Genomic DNA, 24,455 nt, shown 5'->3' on the forward strand with positions numbered 1-24,455 from the left:
TTACTTGGAGGCTAACACCTCTGCAGCACGGATGGATGAAGGGGCGGGGGGGTATATCCTCTCCTGACCTTCTTCAGTTTACACACCAGAATATTCACTTAAACTGAAATTGGAGATGGATACAGACGTGTTGCAGGGTGCATATGGATGGCCTTGATTCACAGGTAGCATTCTCATGGAGTGGGTTAGGGCAGAGAGCTGATGGCAGCAAGTGCTTCAGCCCATCCCGGTCTAATTTGCCACCACAGGTGGTTTCAGCACATTTTAATACCATTCTTGCTCTTTGTCTCTTTCTTTCCCTTTGGGCCATCACATCAGATCAAGTTGTCTGTCTTGCTTAGAAGTCAAGGTTATAGGCTCCCTGCAGCATCTTCAGAAGCCACAGTTTTTTATGATTCCTTTAGAAATTGGGTGGCAGTGGTTTAACACCAGCTGCTTCATGGGCCAAATTTGGCATGAATGTGAAACTGTAGAAGCAGATTTTCTGCACTAAAACTGTCGAGGGTTTTTTCCTGTCAAAAACAGCTGAGTTTATAAACCCGAGACATTCCATGAGAACCAATTAATATTTTCAAATATTTCTGTGAAAGATAATTTCAACGATGCTTTTAACATGGTTGAAACAGATTGTTTGTATAAAGTCAGAATGTTTGATTTTGACTTAGTTTCAACTCATAGTAACTATGCTACAGTAAGATCTTAAACATTTTTACTGTTGGAATACATGAAAATACAGTGTGATAGAGCATCATAATATTATTCTAATATTATTATGTGGACTAATTTGTAATGTAAGAAACTTACAAATTCCTTCAGGACAGATCTTTTCTTTTGAAACAAAGGGAAAAAAATCTAAGAGGTCATGAAGGCCATGCACAGGAAGAAAATCAGTCCTGTTTGGGGAATGAAAGGTAGACATTTGCATGCATCTTTCCTTATCTTGCTTCCTTAAACTACACCACAAGCAGCAGAAAGCGGTAAAACTACAGTAAGTTTGAAAAATGGGACTTGTCCAACCTCGGGAGCTTCCTGGCCATCTCTTATCGTCTGCTGACGCTGTGGATAGAGCACACAGCTTGTCAGCTGGGACTGCAGGAGAGAGCATCCTCGCTTTGCTTTGGTCTCACACTACCACCTTCAGGCTTCCCAAGAAATGGCTCTTGCACATCACAGATGGGGAAACTGAGGCCTGGGGAACAGCCAGGGGAAAACAGCTAAAGGGAACCCACTCCTGGCTTCCCCGGTGGCAAACAGCTAAACACAGAGCGGCTGCTGTCTGAGCGCAATAGGGTGGTTTGCTGAGGGCCACCATCTGCCCCTTCTCCTGGGAGAGCACTGCAGCAAGCAGACCATCCCTTCGCTGAGCGGGCGGCCTTGGGGCTGGCAGGGCCTTGACAAGAGTGGTGGTGGTTGAGCTATAGCCTGTCCACCCCTCTGGGCTGTGTCCTTTAAAAAGCCGAGGAGTGTGGCTAAGGCAGGGACTGCCTTGAGCGAGGGGCTGGGCTCCCTGGCAGCAGCCCGGGGAGCACACGCCTGCCGGGGTCATTTTCTAGGCTCGTTCTTCTTCTGACTCACCTCTTGCGCTGGATTCAGTGAAATGGAAAAGGTTTGTCTCGCTGCAGACAACACGAAGATATACTGCTCGAACCAAAAAATCAAAGGAGGATGCTTAAAAAATCACCTTCACTATCCTTTTATTACCCCTCCTCCTTTCCAAATTAAAATATTTACGTGAACCCACAGCCTTTGAATGTAGGATCCTATTTATGTACACTTATTAATATTTATGATGTTAGAGGGCGCGCTGCAATATCCCTAAAGCCCTGCATAAAACCCCGATTAAGGTCAGGAAAGGGATCACATTGAGATGGCTAATGTGTTCACAAACAAACTTCTTTCCATACATTTTCCAGACAGAATTATTTTTTTCTTTGACTGACACAATCTTTTTGATTATTTTTTTTTTTTGGCCGTTCAGTGCTGGGATGGATACAGACAGTGGAGCTGTACTCTGTACACACAGAGTGTACCTTGTGGTAACTTGAGTCTCAGCAAAGTAGCCATCTGAGTTGCAGCCCTGTAATCTCAAAGTTTGCAAGTATTAGTGATGAGAGGCAAGGCACTTATTCCCCATCCCTCTCAGCAGCCAGGTGGAAATAATTCTGCCTTTTAACATGTAAAGCTTGTCGCTTAACATTTTGAACATGAGGCTTGGATTGAAGATGCAGTGCCTGCCCTACCCGGCACCCAGCCAGCACTGACACCTAGCTCCACCGATATGTTCCCCAAGTTTTGTTTGCCCATGGCACAACCCTCAGGCTTGAAAGTGAGCAGAGGTGAGAGCACCGTGCTGGGTTGTGGGCAAGCTTCACGCTGAGCAATCAGGAGCAAGCCCTCTTAAAGCTGTGACAAACCTTCCTTGACATCACTGGGAAGGTTTGTGCAGGATTTGTAACCTTAGAGACCTAAGGGAAGTGTCCCAACAAGCGGTCTGGGTCTCAAAGTTGCACCCACGGCTCCTCTAAAGCTCTTTCCTTTTAAGCCATGAATGTATTTTTGTCTCATACCTGTTGCCTCAGTCCTTTCCTTGCTTATAGTTTTGACACAGAGGTTGTATGAAAAATAATTTTCATCCTACTGTTAGATTTCTACTTTATTGCCTTTACTGTCTTCTTTTACCCTTGATGAAGTCTTTCTCTCATCTTCTCTCTCATGAGCCCATCTGAACTAGAGATCCACAGGTAAATATTCATAAATTACAGAAGTCCATCTTTAACCTTAACTCTGACTGTGTATGCCTATGCATTTATGGCAGAACTTTATTCAGTGTTGCTGAAGAGAAGCACGTGTCAAGAGTGATGCTAATGTGGTGTATTAGGGAGAGTTAAAAGAGCAGATGTTCTCCAGAGGAGCAGGGTGGAGCACGTGCCACTGCAAGCAGCAGCCATCGATTTCCAGCAGCCCGAATGGTTTGCATGAGGAAGCCATCTTTGACATAGTTTAACTGTTTCATTCCTCCTGGAAGCATGTGAAGTGACCACGTGTTTCCTTCCTGCAGACCCTCCCACCATCACAGAGTCCAAGAGCAATGAAGCGGCCACGGGACGACAAGCCTTACTCCGGTGCGAGGCATCAGCAGTGCCCACACCTGATTTCGAGTGGTACAGAGATGATACTAGGTAAGAACTTTAGCTTGCCTCTTCCTTTATCTCTTTTTTCAGTCCACTCAATAGAGGATCCTTAGAGAATCATCTATCATACTCCCCAACTCTTCTCCTCAAACAAATTGCTCTTCAGAAATCATTTAAGTCACGATGGTCCCATCAGACTCGGCAGAGCCTGCGTGGTCAGGGCTGCAGGAGGCAGTCCCTCTCTACACTGGGAATGCTGAAGGAAGTGCAGAGGATGGAGCTCTTGCCTTTAAATCCGTTATGGGCCAATACACAATTAAGACATCAGTAGCGCTTTCTTCCTGACGATGTGCATGCATTAAATAGCCCATGATACAACCAAAAAATAGGCAGTGTTAGTCTCCAAGTAGGTAATGCCATTGTAGATGCCTTCATCTATGGGAAGGTGCTGCTGAGGTGTAGGATTCCCCCATCTGTGTGACCTGAGCCTCCCAGATTTGCATGTAAGAGAAAATGAGAAAAGGGATCTGTCCCTTATAACTGAGCATTTACCTGCCATAAAGAAGGTGGTGTTATTCTGCTAGTTTTTAACCTAACCCATGTGCACAGGCTCAGGAGTGACTCAGGTTTAGTATATGCACGTATTGGAACACATGAATTGGTGTGTTTCACGAAAAACTTTTCATTCAAGTACAGACTAGCCCTCAGCTGGCCATGGTGTGTTGCTGTCCAACCTGCTGTACGTGAACCTGCTTTGGCAGGGGATTTGGACTAGATGATCTCTGAAGATCCCTTCCAACCCCCACCATTCTGTGTTTCTGTGATTTCCAAGTGTTAGTCGGTGCTGGGTAGAGGCTTCCTCCCTTTCCCTCAGCTTTTCTTGCTTCTCCACTGCTTTACCTGTGGCGTTTCTCCTCACTGCACTCCTTCCTTTCATTCCCTCCTTCTGCTTTCTGTCAATGTCGCCTTTGGCCTCTTTCTTCTCAAGTCTCTTTCCTGCCTCCCTCCATCCTCACCTGACAGCTGAGCTGGGTGACGGGTTCAATGCCTGCCAGGCAGGGATTTTCTTCCCGATACGCAACTACCATTGCACTGCACACCTCTTCTCCTGTCTTCCCAGGATAAACAGCGCCAATGGTCTGGAGATAAAGAGCACGGGGAGCCAGTCTCTGCTGATGGTGGCCAACGTCACTGAGGAACACTACGGGAACTACACCTGCGTGGCTGCCAACAAGCTGGGAGTCACAAATGCCAGCCTATACCTTTACAGTAAGTATGGGAGAGGGTGAAGGGAGTTCCAGATCGCTCTTGCAAAGACCAGGCTGTGTAAGAAACACGCGGTGACCAAAACTCAGGAAATCATCCGTTTGTCACCCCACCCCCTCAAAACCTCCAGCCATGAACTGGCTTTCAGTGCTCTGCTTCAGATACCTACATGTTCATAGTGGCCACGAAACACAAACACAGCCAAATTAAAAGGTTTACAGTCCAGCCCTTTGATTGACTTTCTTTGCTGAAGTCAGATTTTGTTAAAATAATAAAAACATGTTTGTTTTAAAGCTGGAAACAAAAAAAACCTTTAGAATGACAGGCCCTTTAATAAGGAGACAGAAGGCCAGGGCTCAGAGGGTCCATGACAGCTGAGAAATGACAAGTAATTCAGAGAGATGGAGAGAACTAGCCACTGAGCCTGAGGAGAACAAGAGTGAGTCAAGAAAAAGAGAAATGAGTTTGAAAATGGAAGGGAAAGAAGTGGGAAAGACAGAATGATTTAAAGGGGCATACCATAGGGAACATGGAGGAAAAGGTAATCAGCAGATGAAATATGGAATAAAATTCCTTGGATCTCATTCTGCTACCTTTCAATTACTGAGTTTGTTGTAGTAAATGTAAACAGACAGAAGTTGGGACTAGACCAAACTCTAGAGCAGAGTTACCTGCTAGTTCTGAATTTTGCAGCTGATTCAAACCTGACCCTAAGCAGAGCCCCTGCCCCTCACTTACCACCCACGCACATGTACAAACTGGTGTATTCAAAACTCAGTTCCTGATTCAAGGTCCAAAACTTGGGCCTGACTTCGACCACAAATTGTTATTGCCACCAGAAATAGACTGTAGCAGAATGACCCACTCAAATGAATGGAGACATAAATGCAAAAGTGACTTAGGGCTGTATTCCTCTGACAGTCCCAAATTGAATTAAAACACTCAGGCCATGACCTGCATGTCCTTTTAAAGAGAAAAAAGATAAGCTGGGTAAAGCAGTCTTAGTATGGCACACAGTTTAGTCTAGTTCCTACTGTGTGTGGTGAGATTAAGCAAACCATCAGAAAAAACAACGGTTTGGTTATTTTTTAACAGATGCGGTGCAAAAGGATAAATCCATTGGCATTATTTTTTTACCACCTCTGGATTTATTTCGCAGCAGTTTGAATTTTTTGCAAAATTTGACAGTATTCTGTGGAAGTGTTTTTCTGAAGAACAGATATTATCATAAAGGAACATAGATTTGGTTTCCTGTAGCATTGCAGCACACAAAGCAAATTTCTGCTTTGAAAGTCTTTTCACCCTAGTCTTGTGACTGTCATGAGATTCAAATAAAATCCTCAGGCAGCAATCTGGAACACAATTTTCAAATACTCCAGATTTGTTCTTGCTGATATTAATATAATGCTAAGTTTAGAATCCATTATTTGTGGCTGAATTCTAAATTGGGCCCTCTCTGTTGGTTCCTGTTACACAGATGAGCTGGAATGCATCACTGAAACAAAATGTAAGATGAAATTCAATAATGTATGTATGCACACGTGATTTTAGCTGGGGGGTTGGTTTTGCTAGAAAAGCATTTTGCATGACTTCAGAACTTCACCTCAAAGGATCTCAAAGGATCTGCTAGCAATGAATATTTTAACATCACAAGTTTTTTAGAAATGGGTGAGTGTTATTAGCACCATTTTGCAGTAGGAAACTAAGGTACAGAGTGAAGAAGTGGTTTACCCATGGTCATAAAATGAGTGGCAGAACCTGTAAGAGACCCAGGGAGATTTGGCAAAGTTGGTGTTAACTATTCCAGGACGAAATGTGGCAGCTATTAAAGATGACTTGCAACAGCGAGGGTCCTATTTTAGCCTCCTTTCGATGTGTAAGAAGAAAACTCCTTGCAAGTTGTTGGATTTTGTTTATCATTTTTACCTTAGAAATTCAAGGCTGATTTATGCTGGAAAACACTAGAGAACTTCACAAGAGCCAGAACGGAGGTGCAGGAGCTGAGAGAGATGTGATGATTTGCAGTGGACTGTTTCTAACGTTTATTTTTGTTGTTTAGTTAGTCCTTATTTCTTCAGTGTGCAATTGCTTCATATTGTTTTAGGAAATCTCTGTTCTCCTAGTTAGTGCAGAAGAAAGAAAAAGAGAGAAAAATAAATAAATTCAGACAGACTACAGCTGGTATTTCTAAGGTTAAGAAATCAGGGGGGAAATGGGTGAAGGGAATCCAGCCTCATAAAGATAAAGAAAGCAGCTGAAAAAATCTGCAAGCCCAGATGAAAAAAATGCTGTAGTGATCACACAGTAGCTGAAATAACAGGTAATGCACACTCCCAGCCACACACCCAGACAAAAATAAAGCAGTGCCCAGTTTTTGCAAAGTACAGCAGAGACTCAAATACTTGGGAGTGGTTTTGATCCCTAGAATCAGAGATTATTTTTTTTTTTCTTTTAAATAGAGAACAAGCTCATTGTAGGGCATACATCCCACTAGGGAGGTAGATGCAGCAATGGTTCCTCAGTGTCCCATTGCAGCACAAAAAAGAATGGCAGCCAGGAGTGAAGAAACAACCAGAGAGTTAATAATGAAGTAGTGGCAGCTTTGCCTGAGGTGGAGGGCAGAAAAGGAGCTAGCAAAATGATGTGAAAGAACAGTTTAGCAACAGAGAAAAATGGGTGACTACCATTCCAGAAAATCTCAGCCAGCATTGAAAAACTCTCAGAGAGACCTGAGTGCCTTAGATGTCAGTGCCATAGATAGAAGATGCATTAAAATACAACAGCAGCTCCCTGGAGCTCTATGAATAGATAGCTAGTGATCTTCCTTAAAGGATGTAGCAGCAGGATTGCCTGCTGTAGGTGGTGAGATTTATACCCCTCACTCCTGGAGACTGAGTTTACAGCAACATAAAAATGGCCATACCAAAGGTCTGTCTTACCCAGGAACCTGTCTCCAACAGCAGTATGTTTGCAGAGAGGGTACTCAGGTACAGTGTGATGATACAACCGACGTAATATCTTGCTGCCATCCCTTTCTCCCCACTACTTTTGCTCACCCTGCTCTCTGCTTTTGTTGTTTCCCCTATTCCAGTACACAGTGAAGCACATGCTGAGCTAGTTCAACCTACTAAACCAGTGAAACTGTAATTGAGCTTTACCACCCACCCCCCAAAGTGCCCCCAAACGTTTTCTCTTTTTTTGTACTGAGCTGAATCAGTTCAGGGAAGGGGTCAACAAGCACCACAGCCCATGCAAGAGGGGAAGCCGTATCACACATCCGTGGATATGAGGAGTCAGGAGGCAGGACCGTGTTTTGCAGCATGAGCAAGCCAGGAGGTTGATTCAACTCTGCAGAGCCAAGGAAGAGGGTTTGTAACCCCCAAGCAGAAAATACTGTGAGACCTAGGAAAGGTGCAGTAACTTTCACGAGACTGCGGATCTCCGTGGAAATTGCCTGACAGAGAGGCCAAGCCAGGGCTGCCATCACAGAGCAACAGAGGTGCAAAGTAGTGCCACAAGTGAAGGGAAAGGTTGGTTGTTTTTTTTTTCCCAGGTGTATTAGGAGGGAGGGAACTTGTTTTATTTTCCTTCCATTCAGCTAACAGAGTGCTATGAAAAGCCTTATGATTAAAAGCCACAATTTATATCGTAATCCGTGCTACACAGAAGTGTAAATATGTGCATATATATACACCACATACACATCTGCTGTACAATCATATAGGTATGTAGGTTTACGTGTATGGGAGTATGTATATATCCGCATGCACCTGTGTTGTGTATAAGCAAGCACACACACCCTGACAGGCACACAGAAGCAGACGTGGCACCTGGTGCATTCCAGCAAGGCAGAGGAAAGAAATGAAAGCTCTTCCAAATTAGTTGACTTCTGCCTGCCTCAGAGCTAGCCCACCCCAGGGCATAACACAGGAGACAACAGGGCAGCGCCGCACATCCTTATGCAGTCCTGCTGGCTAAATTGTCTCAATTACAGGAGAGTGCCACCTCAGCGGGTCCCCTGCCGCATCCTCTGCGGCTTGCATCCTCTGCACCCTTCAGGGAGCCGGGGAACACTGAGGTGAAGCAGCAGCTGGGAGGCCCATGCCGATTAGGAGCAGCAGCAGGCAGGATCCCACCTCTGCCTCCTCCAGAGGCTGCAGGTAGAGTCATCATTTCAGTCCGGCAGTTTTTGACCCCAGCAAGAGGCACATGCCGAAGCAGGGCTGGCACTTGCCTCTGACTTGCCACTATTTGTTAGCGCCCCGGCACAAGCGCTGCCTGTGGGCGCACGCTTACACCCCTTCTCCTGACTCTCTGCCCGCGCTTTCTTGCACCTGAGCACCTGCTGACGGTGGGTGCTGCCAGAGTTCGGAGCGTAACCGTGGCCGAAATCTCTCTTAGTGCAAACCCCGTCTTTTGCTAGGGGCTGTCAATGCTGGGGAGACTCAGGAGAGAGGGGGAAAGTGGTAGGGGTGACAGCCGGACGGGACAAGGCTGAGACACCGCTAATGAGCCAGGGTGGAGCAATAAAGGCAGCGCGCAGCGGGCGAGGGGAACAGAGGTAGAGTCCTTGAATAGAAAGCAGCATGGTAATGAGGCCGTAGTGCTTTGCTTTAACTGCTTATGCTGTGCAGTCTGCAGCCTGCTGTGCAGGAAGAAGGTAAAGGGGAGTTGAGTTATTTAACCAAACTAAATAACAAGGAAGTCATGTCAGCACAACAGCCTGCTTTCGCAGAACAATAGTCCCCTGTTGCTACATAAACACCGAGATCCAGGCTAGTGGTGTATTTGCTACGAAAGAGACAATCTCCCCTGTGCCTGCTGTGGATTCAAACAGCTCCATTACTACCACGAGGGCGGGAGATCTGCTGGTGTCACGGGGATGCGCCTGGCCTGATACATCCTCCTGGGCTCCAGCAAGTCAGAAAACTAGCTCCTTGCACCCAGGATGCTGTATAGAAAGCATTGGCCTCCAAATAGCTGGACCTGGGTCGATCAGAGAGTAATAGCGGACTGCCAATGTATCCTGCCAAGCCCTGTGTCCATCAGCAGTGATCTTAGCACCATCCTCGCAGGTAACCCAGGAGACAACTCATTGCTCCAGGCCTGTCGGCTGTTGCATAGTGGCATATCTCTACAGCTAAACGTCTACTTACTGATCAGTCCACGAGTAGGAACTTGTCTCAGTCAGTACAAGACATCCAACAAGCTCTGAAGATAATGAAAGGAGACCCAGTGATGAGAGTCAGGCTGGGGGGGGCTTGTATTCTTGGTTCTGCTCCTGGCTCTGCCAACAGTTCAGCATTTGACCTTGGGCAAATTGCTTCCTTGCTCCGTACATCAGCTGCACAATCTCTAAAATGGAATTAACACTACTGGTAGCCTCAGACTGAGGCCTCTGACACTAGTTTCCCTCAGTGTCTGTGCAATTCTTTTGAGATCCTTGTGTGGAAGAAGCAAAGTGTGAAGCCAGCAGTGACTTATAACAAAGTCCTGCTGCGACGTATAACGAGGACGCATTGTAAAAACCCTATAACCAAAACAGCAGGCTCTGCGTACAAGTAGAGGTTGATGAGTCTGCAAAAGCTCTGTTCCCATCAGAAGACAAAAGCTCAAAAGAAGCAGAATGTCCTTGAGGATTCACCAGGGTGACTGCTCCCACGCTCAGATCCTCAAGGGACCTGTCACTGGCAAGAAATCCATTGTGGAGAATGTTGTGGGGTGGCAGCAAGTACCCATGGAGGACTTCCATAACTCTGCCAAGACTAGCTTCTAGCCAGACGTATAGCTAGGAGGAGCTGCAGTGTGATAACGTGAGTGGTCTTGAAAGTCAGAGGGGAGATATGGCCCATCAACTCCAGTTACCTTCACTGCAGGTGCTTAATCCCTCTTGCTGTGTGGATATTATTTGTTTAGTTTTTCAAATGACTTATCTGACTCCCAGTCCCAGGGGATGCTGATGTGTATTAGATGTGTGGCTAGCAAAATGCTCTGTGTATGAAACCTACTCTAGTTCATCTAATTTGGGGATGGACAACTCCATCAGGTTTGTATCTGCTGCTTGCTTGGTGTGAAAAGTGGCTTTTCCTTTTCTCCTGCATGTTGCTTATTGTTTTTTTTCCCCCCTTAGAACGAGTTTTACCCACACTCCCCAATCCTTTTCCAGGTCAGTATATGTTTTATGTTGAAGTAGCTCTTTAGCCGGGTCATTCTCCATCATCCTGACAAATGCTCAGAGCTAGGGATGGGCAAAACAGCTCAGAAAATGCAGGAAAATAAGGGCTTTCCCTTCTCGTCTACATGTCATTTGGTCTCTTCTGCTCATCTTCCTCACTCTTCCCCTTTCCCTCTCCCTTTCCAAAAAAACAATTGACTAAACAGCAACAACCTTTAGCCAAGCTTTGAGCCATGACATTGTGACCTCACCCAGGTCTGGACAGTCTTCAGTAAGGTTCAGTTTGTCTGCAGACCTACTCCTAATATATATTCTCATCCTAAGTTGTCTTTGCCGACATGTTGTGTTTTGGATCAAAAGCATAAGCGGACCTAAAATTTTGCAGAAACGGTGGAAGGGACAAATGAGAAGCGAAAAATTAAATTTCTGCCGGGAGGTTGTTTTCACTCTAGTTGTGCAAACTGTTCACAATGAAACACTTTGTTTTCTCATTCCTCTGTCACATACCCCCAGGTCCACCAGTCACATACTGCTGCCTTTGAGGCAGAGAGTATGAAAAGAGGTGCACGGTGAGGTGCTTCTGTCTGCCTTATTCCAAGGGAAGAAGGTATGAAAGCAAAACAGGCTCTGAGTGTTTCTCCTGTCTCTGTGCTGTCCAAGCTTGCCTCGGGTCCAGGTATTGCGGCCCCGACATCCACACAAGACTGGGGTTTGGATGCGACCTTGGGATTCTGAAAAAGCGCAGAGACTGGGCACTTCCAGAAAGCAGGCTACAGCGCTTGGAAGCAGTGGGTGACACTAAATCAACAATAAGGCAGCCAGTCGCCGTATTCACTTAAAAAATCTTGGCCTAGGGCTCCTTACTATCTTTGTTTTACCACCATATGAGGAAGATGCACCCAACTCATGGGATGTTCAGAGGCATAAATAGTTAATGTCTGTGCAGAGCTTTGGAGTAGAGTGTTATTACGAACCCATGTTGTTTTGCAAAAGGGCACCTACCCAAGTGAAGCACCTGCAGGTACTCCCATAAAAGAACAATAAATGCTGGATGTTACACCAGCTCCATTTAACTACTCTACTCTTTCAAATCAAGCTCTGCTTTTGGCAACTTATTCAGGCTGAGGATGTAGTCACAATTGCCTATTTAAAAGGCAAATCCACAAATACAATTAAAGAAAAGTACCTACAAAAAAAAGAGGGGGGGAAGGGAGGGAGAAATCAAGCTACCATTAAAATTAAATCCCAGAGAGTGATTTGTAAATAACATTCAAGGAGCTGAGAAAAGGAGTAAAGTAGGCCATTGGGAACCTAGTGTGGAAAAATAAATCCAATTAAACACCATTATCGTATGTATTGCAAATGAAACTTGTGCTTGGATATGAAATTAAAGTTGCTGAGGCTGTTTGGGATGTAAGGTTTTGAGGAGTTTTCCAATTTTGGGTGTTCTTTTTTTAAGCAGAATTTTCAATGACAAATATTTTTGTCTGATGGAAAACCCATGGCTCTTTCTTTTATGATTATTTTTATTATATATCCTTAAATTCCACAGGCAGGCAGTGTTAATTTTTTTCATAGCCAGTTCTGTTTACAGCTGGTTTTGAATTAGTAGCCCATTAAGCTAAATGATAAAGCAAAAACTGCAAGTGAGCAAGGCCAGGATTTCCATACCAAATACCCCCCAATCGAACTGCCAAGGTTGTCCTGCACAGCTTTAGTCAATCCTTTAAAACACTTCCCCCTCTCTCTTTGAAGTTGTGGTTTGGTTTTTTTTGTTTTTTTTTTTCTTTGCTTTTACTGCTCCCCAGTCTCCTGAGATCACCTTGAAGGACATCCTGGTGTGACATCACTCCTGTGAGGAGTCTCCAGGAATTCATGGTGCCAAATGTGGGGATATCTCCAGTGACCCAGGACACTCAAAGAGGATTTTGCAGAGAGGGAAAATAGAATTTAAATATTCTGGACCTCATTTGTTTTCCGAAAGCCCCTGCGAGCTTCTCCAATGTGGGTGTTCAGCACAGATATTGGCACTTATCTCAACATTTGCTTTTACTTTGCTCTTCACCTTCAAAGAAAGCTTAGGCATAAAATTTTCTTGTTAGACCTTTTTCTCCAGATGAATTGATGTGCTGAGATGCAGTCCTCAGCTCTCAAATAAGCCTCTCCTCAGTGACCAGAATCACAGCCTCCTCCCTCTTTCTCCCTCAATTTCCACTGCTCTTAAGCCTCGGTAACACTTCCCTGCGCTGTGGGGTTTTGAGCATTAATTTAAAAGGAAGGTGCTTTGAGATGAAGAGTACTGTCGTCATGCTAAGCATTGCTATCATTAGCTAGCTGCTGTGGAAACATCTTGCTTTCAGGCAGGCTGGAGACTCAGAAGCAGCCCATTCAACTAAACACATGGGACTTGAATTTGATGAGGCAGTTTCCTAAAAGGCTGGTAGAGCCCAGCTGATTCAGCTCTCAACTGAATTGTCCTTGGTAAATTTTCCAGCCCTCCTGGTTTTGCCACTGTGCGCTCAAAATGCCCTGAAATGTCTTCTGGGATGATGCCACATCATCACCTCTTCCTGTCTGCATTGTAACATCATGATATAATGGGATACTGCAAGACCTAGCTGTCACAAACGGAGCCTTACTGCATCATCAGTGGCTTTTCAAAAGGGTTTTCTTCTGGAAAAGGAGAGTTTGCTCATTCCACACTGCATCTGCCAATGACAGGGCAAGTGGGATCACTGTTGAACCTCAAAGGAGTCTGTCACAATTATGGCCCTAGCTCCATCTCTGTCCTCCATTGTCCCTTGTCCTCAGCTCTTTGCACATAGACTCCCTCCCCTGTGATTAGCACCTAGTGTCCACGTCAGAATGGCTTAGCCAGACGGATGGGCTTCAAAACTCACGAGTCTTCCTCACAGGAGTTTTGTGATGAGGGCTTACCACAAACTAGCCAAGGGTTTTCTCAGTATGGTTGGCTTGAATGCTCTGGGAGCTCTGCAAGGGGGATGCTGTGTTTCCAAGAAACAGCACATCCAGAACTGCCTGTGGGGCCTCAAGTGTGCCAGTCTTTGGGGCCTGATCAGACAAAGTCATGGCCATCAACAGAGTGACAAAAGATTCATAGCAATAGCATGTTAGTAATTAGCGGAGGGGGAGGGAAAAGGAGTATGAGCAGTCCTGTCTTTCTGCCAAAACGCGCACTGATCGGAGAATGACCCTGTATGACTGTAGATTGTAGCTAGTCTCCATTTAGCTGTAGCCCGTGTAGCCTGTACTGTCACTAATGCCTTCATCAGGTGGGTGGGAGCTGGGGGAAGGGAGAAAAGAGATGTTCATTTGGGCCTGATGACCAGAGTGGGAAACAGAGAGCATCTTTCTTTCTAATACCCTCTCAGTCCTCTTTGTTCCCCATGGAGGTCCCAGCTGTGGAGAAGAGACTTCACCTGTCGCGGTGGTCACCTCCACCCATCCCTGCTCACCTGTCGCTTTCTCTAGTGCATGGCCCTGTCAGTCCTGCTGAGCAGGCAGCTCTTGCGTCAGCAGTGTCTGCTTTGGCAAAAGGACAAACATCCGAATATCTGGAAGCTAAGGAGAGAAGCATGGGGGAAAACATCTGAAAGTACAGACTGTAAAGGGTTAACTGGGGGTTTGCTGATGGAAACCCCACGGCTCTTTCATTTTATGATTATTGAATGGTTAATGGGGGTTTGCTGACTGGGCAGCGGTGTGGAAGCAGTCAACAGAAACCAGTCCTCCCAGTACAGTGTGGCCAGCTAAAGAACCCGTCTGTCTCTGGAGTCCTCTTCACTGAGGCCAGAGGGTGCTTTCTCAGCTGGACTCCAAGAAGGGGTTAGTGAAAACCCAAGCCTTCGCAGCCTTTGAAACAAACTAGTTGTCAGAGCTGAGGAAACAAGCACAAACAGGTAAAAGTCGCCAATCTTGTCCTATCGTGATCCTGACATTGAAACTACCAGCTGAGAAAAATAGTGGTCATAGGGACCAAGCGTAGGAGGACATGTTTGAAGCCATGTGCAAGTCTGGAATTTCCCTAAATTCTCAGGCGGTCAGAGACCATAGTTCAGCTGTACTCGTCACCCGTGCAGTGACGTGTGCCTTACTACTTGGAGCATGCCTCTCTCTTCCCTGAAAGCTGGCTGAGCCCCGGGCATTGGCACCTGATAACACCCATGATCCTGGGTGGGAAGCACAACTCACGGCTCTCCTTGCTTCCCGCTGGTGGTATCCAGCCAGATTTTCCAAAGAGCTCATTCTCCATTTGGTGAGTGCAGAAGGGGGTGGCTTTGCAGGATGGAAGCTCAGACAGGCCAAGCTTCTCTTGCTGCTTGAGGTCAATGTCCATCCCTGCCAGGTCTGCAGGCACTGAAGCCTGCGGGGGTTTCAGGCCAAGGGAACACGAAGGACAAGACAGGGTGAAGGCAGAAGGCCAACATCATATTAATTGTTTCTTGCTATTTCATAGGTAGCATGCAAGGGGTGCCATTGTGTCTTATTTTGAATGTGCGGTTATAAGTGAGTAAAATCAAAGTCAGAGGCAATGACAGTGCCTTCCAAAAAGGGGTAGTAGGGATATAGCTGGAAACAGCATCTTAGGGAAACGAGAAATGCCAAGAATTATGTCTACTGCAGGTACTAGCATCGCTTGATGGGTTTTTCTGGATAGCAACAGACAGTTTCTGTTTGCTGAGATTGCTTGAAAAAAAACACAGCCAAAAAAACATTGTGCTGCTTCCCCCCCCAAAAAAAGCATAAAGAAAAGAAACCAGCTTTCTTGAAGAAAAAAGAGAGACACAGGGGGAAAGAGAGAGAAGTGGCTTTATTGCTTGATCTGTTTCTGTACTTTTTGTTCATTAATTTTAATTTAGATTGATTTATTCCAAAATGAGCCCTGGGTTGTATATATTTGCATAACCCTCTCCAGTAGCAATGCTGTGGAGAATCCAGTGAGTGGGGAAGAGCAGCGGCAGAGGGTAGGAACTGAAACTGGAATTCCCAGAAAAATATTCCTCCGAGCTGGGCCCTTGCATTGGGATAGGGTAGGCACTTTAAGGTCTGCTTAGTTGGAGTTGTGGCTTTGCCTGCATGCAGAACAGCCCTGCAAAACAGAGGTCGGGGCACAGCGGGCAGGTGGGAGAGTGGAGGTTGAGTGGAACCAGTGGGGGAGGAAACACACAACTGCACTGCAGAGATTAGAAGCAAACCCATGGAAGAGCAGCTGCCATAGAAAATCAGTTGTCCAGTAGGGACACTGATAGTGTCAGCAGTGTAGCATGGACAGATTACCCTGCAGAGCACAGCTCGGGCAGGCTACAACCCTCCTGAGACAAATATCCTCAGCCCAGAGGATGCTCATAGCCTGATACCATCTGTATGTTAGATGAGTTTCTGAAGCCATCAACTGAACCTTCCTCCTTAGGGATGAAGAAGGCAATTTATACCCGCTGCACAGCAGGTCTACCTGAATCCTTGCTCTCTCCCTCTCGCTCTCCTTACTTCCCGTGTCGAGCTGCCAGCCGGGCTGGCTGGGACCGAAGTGTGGAGGGCAGCAAGGAGGAGGATGAGGAACAGCCACAGTTGTCTTGATTTAATCCTTGCGCATACACAAGAATTCCTCCCACCTCTGAGAGAAAATGACCAAAGAGTAATTCCCACCTTCATCCTCCTCCTCCCCCTTCCATTTCCAGTGTAAACCACTCAAGAATTTGCCTAACAAATTGGCCTCCCCTCTGGTTATTGTCCCAAGTGAACAGTCTCTCCATTCACTAACCCATGACGGTAAGTCGGTTTGGGATGCGGCAGGTTTATCTACCCAGCTCAGGCACTGCACCGGGCCCGCTTGTGAACTGGTTGCCATTCAGTGTCTGCTCTGCTGTTGATAAAGCACATTACACATGGCTGGGCTTGCATGATTAATACAGCTGTCTAAGCGCTCTCTCTAAAAACAAAAACAACCGGGAGAAGGGAGGTGTGGGGTTTGGGAGGGAGGGGGTGCACAGGGAAAAAGCCAACCATTCCAAAGAAATCAGGCTTGCAGAAAAAGCAGAGTGCTCCTGGCAGGCCGTCCCTCCCGTGGGCGAGCAGGTCTGTCGGCAGAGCTCCCCTGCAAAAGGGAGAGGTCTAGCAGCAAGGTGAGCAAAGGAGAAAAGCGCCTGGCCCTTCCCCACCATCGCCTGCATGTCCCCCTGCAGTCTGGGGAATGAGTGCATGGGCAGGAGGAGGGAGAAGGATGTGCTGTAACCAGCATAGCTTCAGTGGGGTCTGGCCAGGCAGCCTCTACGGTAGGTGTTGCAGATACGCGTGATCGCTGATGGACAAGTACACTCCTGAGCCAGGTCACCTTACGCACCGTACGCACACCCCCCATGCTCGGAGGCACATCCCACAGTCACTGAGCTATTTCCAGGCACCCTGGAATGTCTAAAGGATGAACCAAAGTGGCTGCGGGCATCTTTTCCATTGCTTCAACTCATCCAGCTGAAGGCCAGCTCAGCTGCCTGTGTAAGCTGTAGTTACTTTCCCTTTTTAATTCCTGGTCTGGGGATGGGCTGTGGGAAGGAAGGCATCATGGTTTTCTGCTCTAGCTTTCCCCATGCCCGGGCCAGGCATTAAAGCCACTCTTGCACTGTTAGGGCGTTCTAGTGACCAGGAGTCTCACTCTGGAATTGCACACACACACACACGCATCCGTACTGGGAGGAGAACTACAGGGGACACAGTATTTACTTAGACCACACTCCTTAGAGACATACACCAGTCTGTGGGCCCAGCTGGACTCCCATGAAATCTCTCATTCACTGAAACACTGAGAGGAGCACACAGGCTTGTTTACAGTTTTCCCATGATATGGGTCCCATACTTCTCTTTGTTCACAAGCAGCCCTTGACGAAGGCTAGCTGAAACCTCCGCCTAGCTTGTTCTACTCCTGGGCAAGGAGTGATGGGGACAAAGGTTGGTTTCCACTAAGCTCACTGCAAGGGAGTCTCCAGAGAGGAGCAGTGGCCTTAAGAAGACCTCAGGGACAGGTCGGGGGAGAACTGTGCTGCAGGTACTAGAGGAGAAGGATAGGAAGGGCAGAGGCAGCGATACGACTGGATTTCAGTACCAGAGCAGCCTCAAGCATGCTGGTCACACTCCACCCCGATTTAGTTCTTCTGCTCCAGTCTCCTTTCCAGTCACCCCTCGGTGCGTCCCTCCCTCTTCATTGCTGCTCACAGGCACTCAAATCTTTCTTGTGCCAAACACCCAGCAAAGCTTGTCGAAAACCATAGCAGGGATGAGGTGGGTAAACAGACAGACTTAAAGCTGATGAAAATATTAATCTTTCAAGAGGTTCCAGAGCCTCTGATTAGCAAACCTGCTTCCTAGGGCTGTATGTGCTCGGAGTGAGGGGGGCAATGCTGTTTGTTCCCTATTGAGACACCAGACTGTGTGCTGGCATCACCTTTGGTCTGCTGTGCCATATACGTGTGCTTGAGAGGTGAGCAGGGGAGGGATTGCTCTATCCTAGGAAAGTGAAAAGCAGAAAAAGCTCAGATCTTCCCTGTGATGGACCCTGAAAAAGTCTGTGCTATGTATTTTTTGGATGTTTTGCTTGTAGGATGAGAGTCTTCAATGAATGGTTTCAAGACAAAGGAGTTTTAAGTAACTGATTTTGTATCAGTAGTTTGCCAAGGGTTTTGTTTTGTTTTGCTTTTAAATCTCCTCCAGCTGCTAGGGGAATGGAAAGGGTGGGAGAACTATCTTTCAGCTGTGAGAAAACCTTGGAGCTTTTTGATATCTACAGGATCTGGTGATAAAAGATCTGTGTAACCTTTCAACGTAGGTGGTCTTCTAGCTACCACCACTCTCATTGGTCAGCATAACAGTTAAATTCTAGAGTAGGAGTACTGTAAACCAGCTCCAGGATAAATGGCATAAGCAGCTAGCTCCTGAATACCTCGACCTTCTCAGAAAGACACTGAGAAATACAATTTCAGGGATATTCTTTAGACCTCAGGGAAGAATGGGTGCGCTGTATTACAGAATGAATCTTCACCGAGGCATGAGGTATGATAGATGAGTACTTAGTACATCATGAATGAGCTCCAAAACATGGGGAAGAACTGTTCAGTGCAAAAAAAAAAAAAAAAAAAAGCATGAGCAAATTCTGAAATACATTAAACCGTGTGCTAAGATTGATAGACACCAGAGACATTTCCTTAATCTTGTTGGAGAGTTGCTGGAGGGCATCCTCCCTAGTTTACACAGTGGTACTTCCACCTCTGGAAAAGCCAGCCTATTGCCATTGCAGTCACAGTCAAGTTTTAATTACAGGAGCAGGACTGGTAGTGAGAATGGGGTACAAAGAGGTAATGAACAAAATAGTTTCAACATTGAGAACAGGGAGTGAAAAGTCGTGTCGTCTTCTCAAAGAGGACGGGGGGGGGGGGGGGAACACAGGAAAGTAGTAAGAAAAAAGCCCCAAATGAACCCTAGTAAGTAGAAGCTGCTAATCCCTAAAGCCTCAGAGTAGAGTGCAAAGCCTGGGAAGAAAGAAATTAATAACTTTCAAAGTATGACCTTGAAAATGGAATTAACGGTATTCCTCCCTTTTAAGCCTTCATGATAATAAAGATTTCATCTTCTGAAGCCCTGGCAAAAGAGTCAACAGACTAGAAAAATTACTTCCTGCAGAGGAGCTGGCAAGTGTAAAACCTAAGACCCCTCCAGGCCCCAGGGAGTGAGATGACAGAGAGAGACTTGTATGGTGCACATTCTTGCACCTTATCCTTCAGAGGTTTTTTTTTTTTTCCATTTCTGCTCGGTTTTGGTCTTCCTCTTTACTCAAGAAGCAGGACTCCAGCCTCTCCTGTAAGTGGAGTCAGCCTGTCAACAGCATGGAGCCCAGAGCCACTCAGGGTGGAAAGCACCCAGAAAAACAGCGGGCCAGCTTGACTTGGTTTGCCATCGCTCCTTCCTTCCCATCACAGACAAGTTCTTCTAGCCTGTCCCATGCCTCCTCCTGGCTGCGCTTCCATTTAGAATCTCATGGGGGTTGATTGTCCTCTTTCACCAGGTTTTACCTTGCAGTCTTTGACAGATTCCCCAAAGCAAATAAGAAGCCTGTAGCTCTCTGATGCCCTTTGAAGCTTCTCATTCGGCTCTCCTCCATCAGCCCTGCAGATATGTCAACCCCTGGAGTCTTGTTAATGTAAATAAGAGGAAAACTGGTACCCGCTGTCTCTTTTCCTCTCTCCATTTTGGTTTACTCAGATGATGAGACCCAGGATGCAACAGAACATTCAAAATTGGTGAATGTGGGCATGAAATGTGTAGGTGGGTGGGTGATTTTTTCTCCTCTGGGTATGGCCCAGAAATACATCTGTTTTATGATTCCATCTCAAATGACCCTTTTTAAAGGTCTGCATTGGGAATCTCGAAAGGTTCAATTTCTGCTGGTGGTGATCGCGATGCTCACAGCATTTGGAGGCATGTCTCTGTGCAACCAAGAGGACTTGCAGATTTGCTTACAAGTCTGACCTGGTTTGCCTGTACAGCAAGGGTTATGTGGCATGGCACAGCCTCTGTCCCCCTCTCTTATGGGTCCCTTCAGGGCTGCTGTCGGTGTTGGAAAAGGGGTCTGGAGACAGTGAGAGGAGAGGGAATATCTGGGGGGGGGAGGTAGAACGGGCTAGAAACTTTACCACCACTCCTTGCAACCTCTTCTTCTTGCTAGTGTAACAGGTCCGTGCCTTGCTTTTGATGGGGATGACCAACCAGCAGATCAGATTTGCCCCCCCGAGCAGTTTTACCAAGGATAGTGCTGCATAATGGTTGTGGAGAGATGGAGACCGATGAGGCATCGGCTTCGGTGCCACAAAAACATGGCCATATCAGGGCTGCCTCTGGCAAAAGTGGCGCAGGGCGCCCAGAGCTGGCAACCCCCTGCTTTTAGCAAGGTCCCTTGGGGGGGCTTTGCCGTCCGGGCCCCCAGGGTTTTTACCGCAGCTGCGCCTGGCCACTAACCCCCGGTCTCCCTGCCCGAGGGGTGCTGTTGCCAGCCTGGAGGGTTGCCGGGGCCGGTTTGGTTTTTTTTTTTCCTCGGCCTTCGGCTGCCACCTGGCGGGGAAGAGGCGATGCGGCGGCGGCAGCGGCTCCCCCGGCCCCGACGGGCCGGTCCGTGGCCGAGCGAGGCGGGAGGATGCTGCCGGGTGACGGTGGGGGGGCAAAGCGGAGCCTGCCGGGGGTGGTGGGGATGGTGGGGTGGGGGGTTGTGTGTCCCAGACAGGGAGTTTGTCCAGGGCATCGTGTTCTCCCTCATAACTGTTGGCGTTTGAGCTGCACCTGGAACCGCATCCATGTGGAAACAGCTCAGTAGGAATCCCCCACTTTTTCTCCTGTAGTTTTGACCTGGGCTGGTACTGACCCCTTGCCTTTGCATTCCTGGTACAAACTCCCTCTTCCCATAAGCACCATCATTACCCTGTACCTGCCTCTCTACTGCCATCCCTGCTACCCTATGCCCAATCTGGGTTTAATTTCCTCTCTTCATCTCCCCTTCTCCCAGGGCCTGCTCTCGTTACCTATCCAACCTGCATGCTCACATCAGCTCCTACATCTTCCCCATCCTCACCCTGGCTGACCTCTCCTCCTCCTGCCCTCTTCAGTGTCCCGAGCCGAGTATGCCCATATTGCCATTTCAGTGGAAGATGGGCTCTGGTGTCATTTCCTGTGCTGTAGCCCTGCATTGGTACAAGCGTAAGGCTTGTACCATTCTATCACCGCAGTCCGTGTTACTCCAGTCTTATCTCCTTCATCACAGCAGCCTTTTTCGATGTGTCTGACAATCTTCCTCCCATATTTACCACCTCCTCATGCAGCCCCCAACCCCATATGGGCACTATTGGCTTTGAGGGGCCAATGCTAGCCATGAGGCAGGGCATGTACAGGGCTACGGAGCAGCCTTCGAACCTTGGCCACTGCTGCCAAGGCAGTGTGTTGCAGTGCCTTGTAGCACTGTAAATTCAAGGCTGGAGGGCAGGGAGAAAAAGGGCCCTTTTATTCATCCCACGAAGGTCAGACCTTGGAATTCTGCTCCCCTCTGGGTGATTTCTGCAGCAAGCCTGGAGCTAGTCTCTGGCTAGTCTCTGGAGGTTGAGCCTGTGCCACGGAGGATGCACCACTGGAGTCTCAGTTGCTTATGCCTCGGGGAGCATCACACCAGGTCCTCTCACAACTCAGCTGTGCTCCCTTCCGCCACCCGAGGGCTCAGTGACAGCTGTGCCCCAGGTTTGGTAGGGACACTTGCAGCTCTGCGGTTCAGGACTTGAGCGTTCAGTGGCCACCAATCTCTCGACATGGGCTAACCTCTTTCTTAGCAGTTTCCTTGACAAAAAGCTCATCTTGGGGAGACCTGAACACATCCCAGCTAATCCTTCCCACACTGAGTGCTTTCCTTAGCCTGCTTCTCCTGCAGTCAGCAGAGGAGACTGCAGAGCAAGGAGTGACTAACTTTTTAATCTAGCCAATTCAGGTAGCAATTAGTAACGGACCAGTGTGCCAGGCTTCCCGTTAATGCCAAGGTCCTAAAGTCATTGGAGAACCTAACACCCAAGTGTAATGTGTGGCTGATATATGACTGCTGGCAGCTGACTGCTATGGTGCTCCTTAGAAGTTGCAGGACGTTGTGGATATGGAAGACTTCAGGCAGTCCAGACACCTGGACAAGTTCATATAAGAAAAAATGAATCTGTCAAGGCGTGCACCTTCCGCTGGCTCAGGATGACCCTGAAGCACCCGAGGCAGGCCAATATGATGCCATGCCAGCCCTGTTCTCCCAGCTAGCCCCCACCCCGCACCTGCAGGGGACAATACTGAAGGTTAGGCAAGACCCTTGGACTGACCCGGTAGAGCTGGGCTTCTCTTGTGGTATTCTTCTGTGGTCTTGGAGGCAGACTGTTTTTGAGGAATAGAGCAGCTCTTGGCGTTGCAATCTTGCTGTGGCTTGCTGTGAACATAAGCGGCACCCTGCTTTTCCCCCTCTCTCCCCTCCATCTCACCCAAGCCCCACCACCCTTCTGGCCATGCCTTTTCTTACACCCTCCACAGGTGTAGGAGCAGTTTGTGAGCCATGACACACACACACACACACACACACACACAGAGAGAAAAAATTATAAAAAAAGCATTACATCTATACCATGCAAACAATCATACATACTCGCTGTATGGTGAGCCCTGGGCTAACCTCGCTTGCAGCCCTCTGGTGAGGAGCAGGTGTAGCTGTGCTGGTGTTACTGGGGGGGCCTAAAACCTTTGAGGGGCCAAAGCACTGACCCACTGAGGTGGTGCCAGGGAAGTCATTCAAGATGTGTGAAGCGTGTGGGGAGGTGCTCCCCGAGGGTGTTGAAAGCAGGTAGTTTTGTGTAGCTCCTTACCTTTTTTCTGAAAGACCAAATCTCTGCACCGTTGCAAGGCTCTGAGCCAAAGCATCAGAGCAGAAAAATGTTCTGAGGGACAGTCGCTGGCTTTCTTTTTTTTTATGATTAAAATAAACATATTTTTTTTTCCTTCTCTGCCTTGCTCTCAGACACAGCAGAAGTATTTTGGCTGCTGCTCTTCCACTTAAAAAAAGCCCTAAAATCAGCCCAAGGCAAACACCCAGCATGGGATTGTTCCACCTGCACTGTTGATGCTTGTAAAGCGCTGTGCAAACAGTGCCTGATAATGGGAAGGATCGGGCAACCTTAGCAGTAGTGGGGGCCACTGGCTCTGCCTGTGAGGCCGGTGCGGCTCTCGCAGCGCCGCCTAAGCAGCGCTCCGCACACGAGAGAGAGGGTACAGCAACTTTTCCGCTTGCTGCTGCGTGGAAGGGTTTGCCTGCAGGAGGGTGAGGCACTGGGTGAAATCGCCGAAGTCCCACGTGGCCTCACTGGCCCTTCCGCATCCCCACCGAAAATTATGGAGGTGTTCTTCCAGAAGTGTCAGGAAAAGCCCCCCAGAGCCTCTCTGTGCGAGGGTGGTGCATGGAGCCGGTGCACACAGGTGGACAGGAGCAGCAAGGTGACACGGCTCTGTTTTTCCCATGGTTAAATTTAAGGACATGGCTTGGGTTACCTTGCCTTGGGGAGGGGGGTGGGACATGGTCTCCCTTAGCCCTGAGAGAGCTAGAGCTCTCTAAATCTCGGTCGAGGCTGCCTTGTGCCATGACACCAACGCGGATCACCCAAGCCAAACGCATGGCATGGACAAACCCTCGGAAACACGGGGCGCAGTGTCCTGTGAGGCTGTTGCAGGACGGTTAGTCACCATGGCAGGGGTCGACCTGCATCTGTACTGGGAATCTAAATGTCTCACTATTTGGCACGAGGAAGAGAAGTGCAATTGTTTTGCTCTTGCCAATTTTCAGTCTGTTCCTTCTTGATTTGATTAATGTGATCCGACTCAGTCAGCTGTTTGGGGTCGGGGTCCCTTAAGGGTTTATTTGTGAAATGCTGCCAGATATTCATATTAACTCATCATCATCAGAAACCCAATTTCCTTCCCTGGATGTGGTGGAAGAAAAAAAACACAACAAAACCCTTCAAAGCTATTGCCGTGGTCACCAACTTTGCAGTGCTGCCAAATTGCAGGGGAACGATTAGCCCGGGAGATTAGCTTGCAGGGCAGCCTCCCAGAGCACATCCTCAAGGTTAGGAAAGCGGGGCGACTGTGGGGCAAACGCCATTCGTTTGCCCAAGCCCCCCCTCCCCCTCGCCCGTTTGCGAGGGTGGCTTCTCGCCTTTTAGCGCCCTGCGGGGCGGGCTTTGCTCAGCGCCGAGGTGGCTGAGCTCCGATCCGAGGGCCGGGCGCGGCAGCTGGAGACCGGGCCGGGGCCGGGGCCGGCGGGG

The 24,455-nt window shown here is 47.8% G+C and overlaps 1 protein-coding gene across 2 annotated transcripts in view; it reads left to right on the forward strand.

Annotated features, from left to right (window-relative positions):
- Window positions 1-24,455, forward strand: part of LSAMP (limbic system-associated membrane protein) — a 314,985-nt gene that overhangs the window by 287,255 nt on the left and 3,275 nt on the right. The window contains exons 5-7 of one of the 2 annotated variants that reach the window (XM_009879910.1): window positions 3,059-3,179; window positions 4,252-4,400; window positions 10,528-10,563. In XM_009879910.1, the coding sequence (XP_009878212.1) occupies window positions 3,059-3,179; window positions 4,252-4,400; window positions 10,528-10,563 (306 nt within the window). The remainder of the gene's footprint in view (window positions 1-3,058; window positions 3,180-4,251; window positions 4,401-10,527; window positions 10,564-24,455) is intronic. The other variant, XM_009879911.1, reaches the window with a different exon arrangement.

This window comes from Charadrius vociferus, unplaced genomic scaffold, assembly GCF_000708025.1.
Source record: "Charadrius vociferus isolate BGI_N301 unplaced genomic scaffold, ASM70802v2 scaffold162, whole genome shotgun sequence".
Taxonomy (NCBI): domain Eukaryota; kingdom Metazoa; phylum Chordata; class Aves; order Charadriiformes; family Charadriidae; genus Charadrius; species Charadrius vociferus.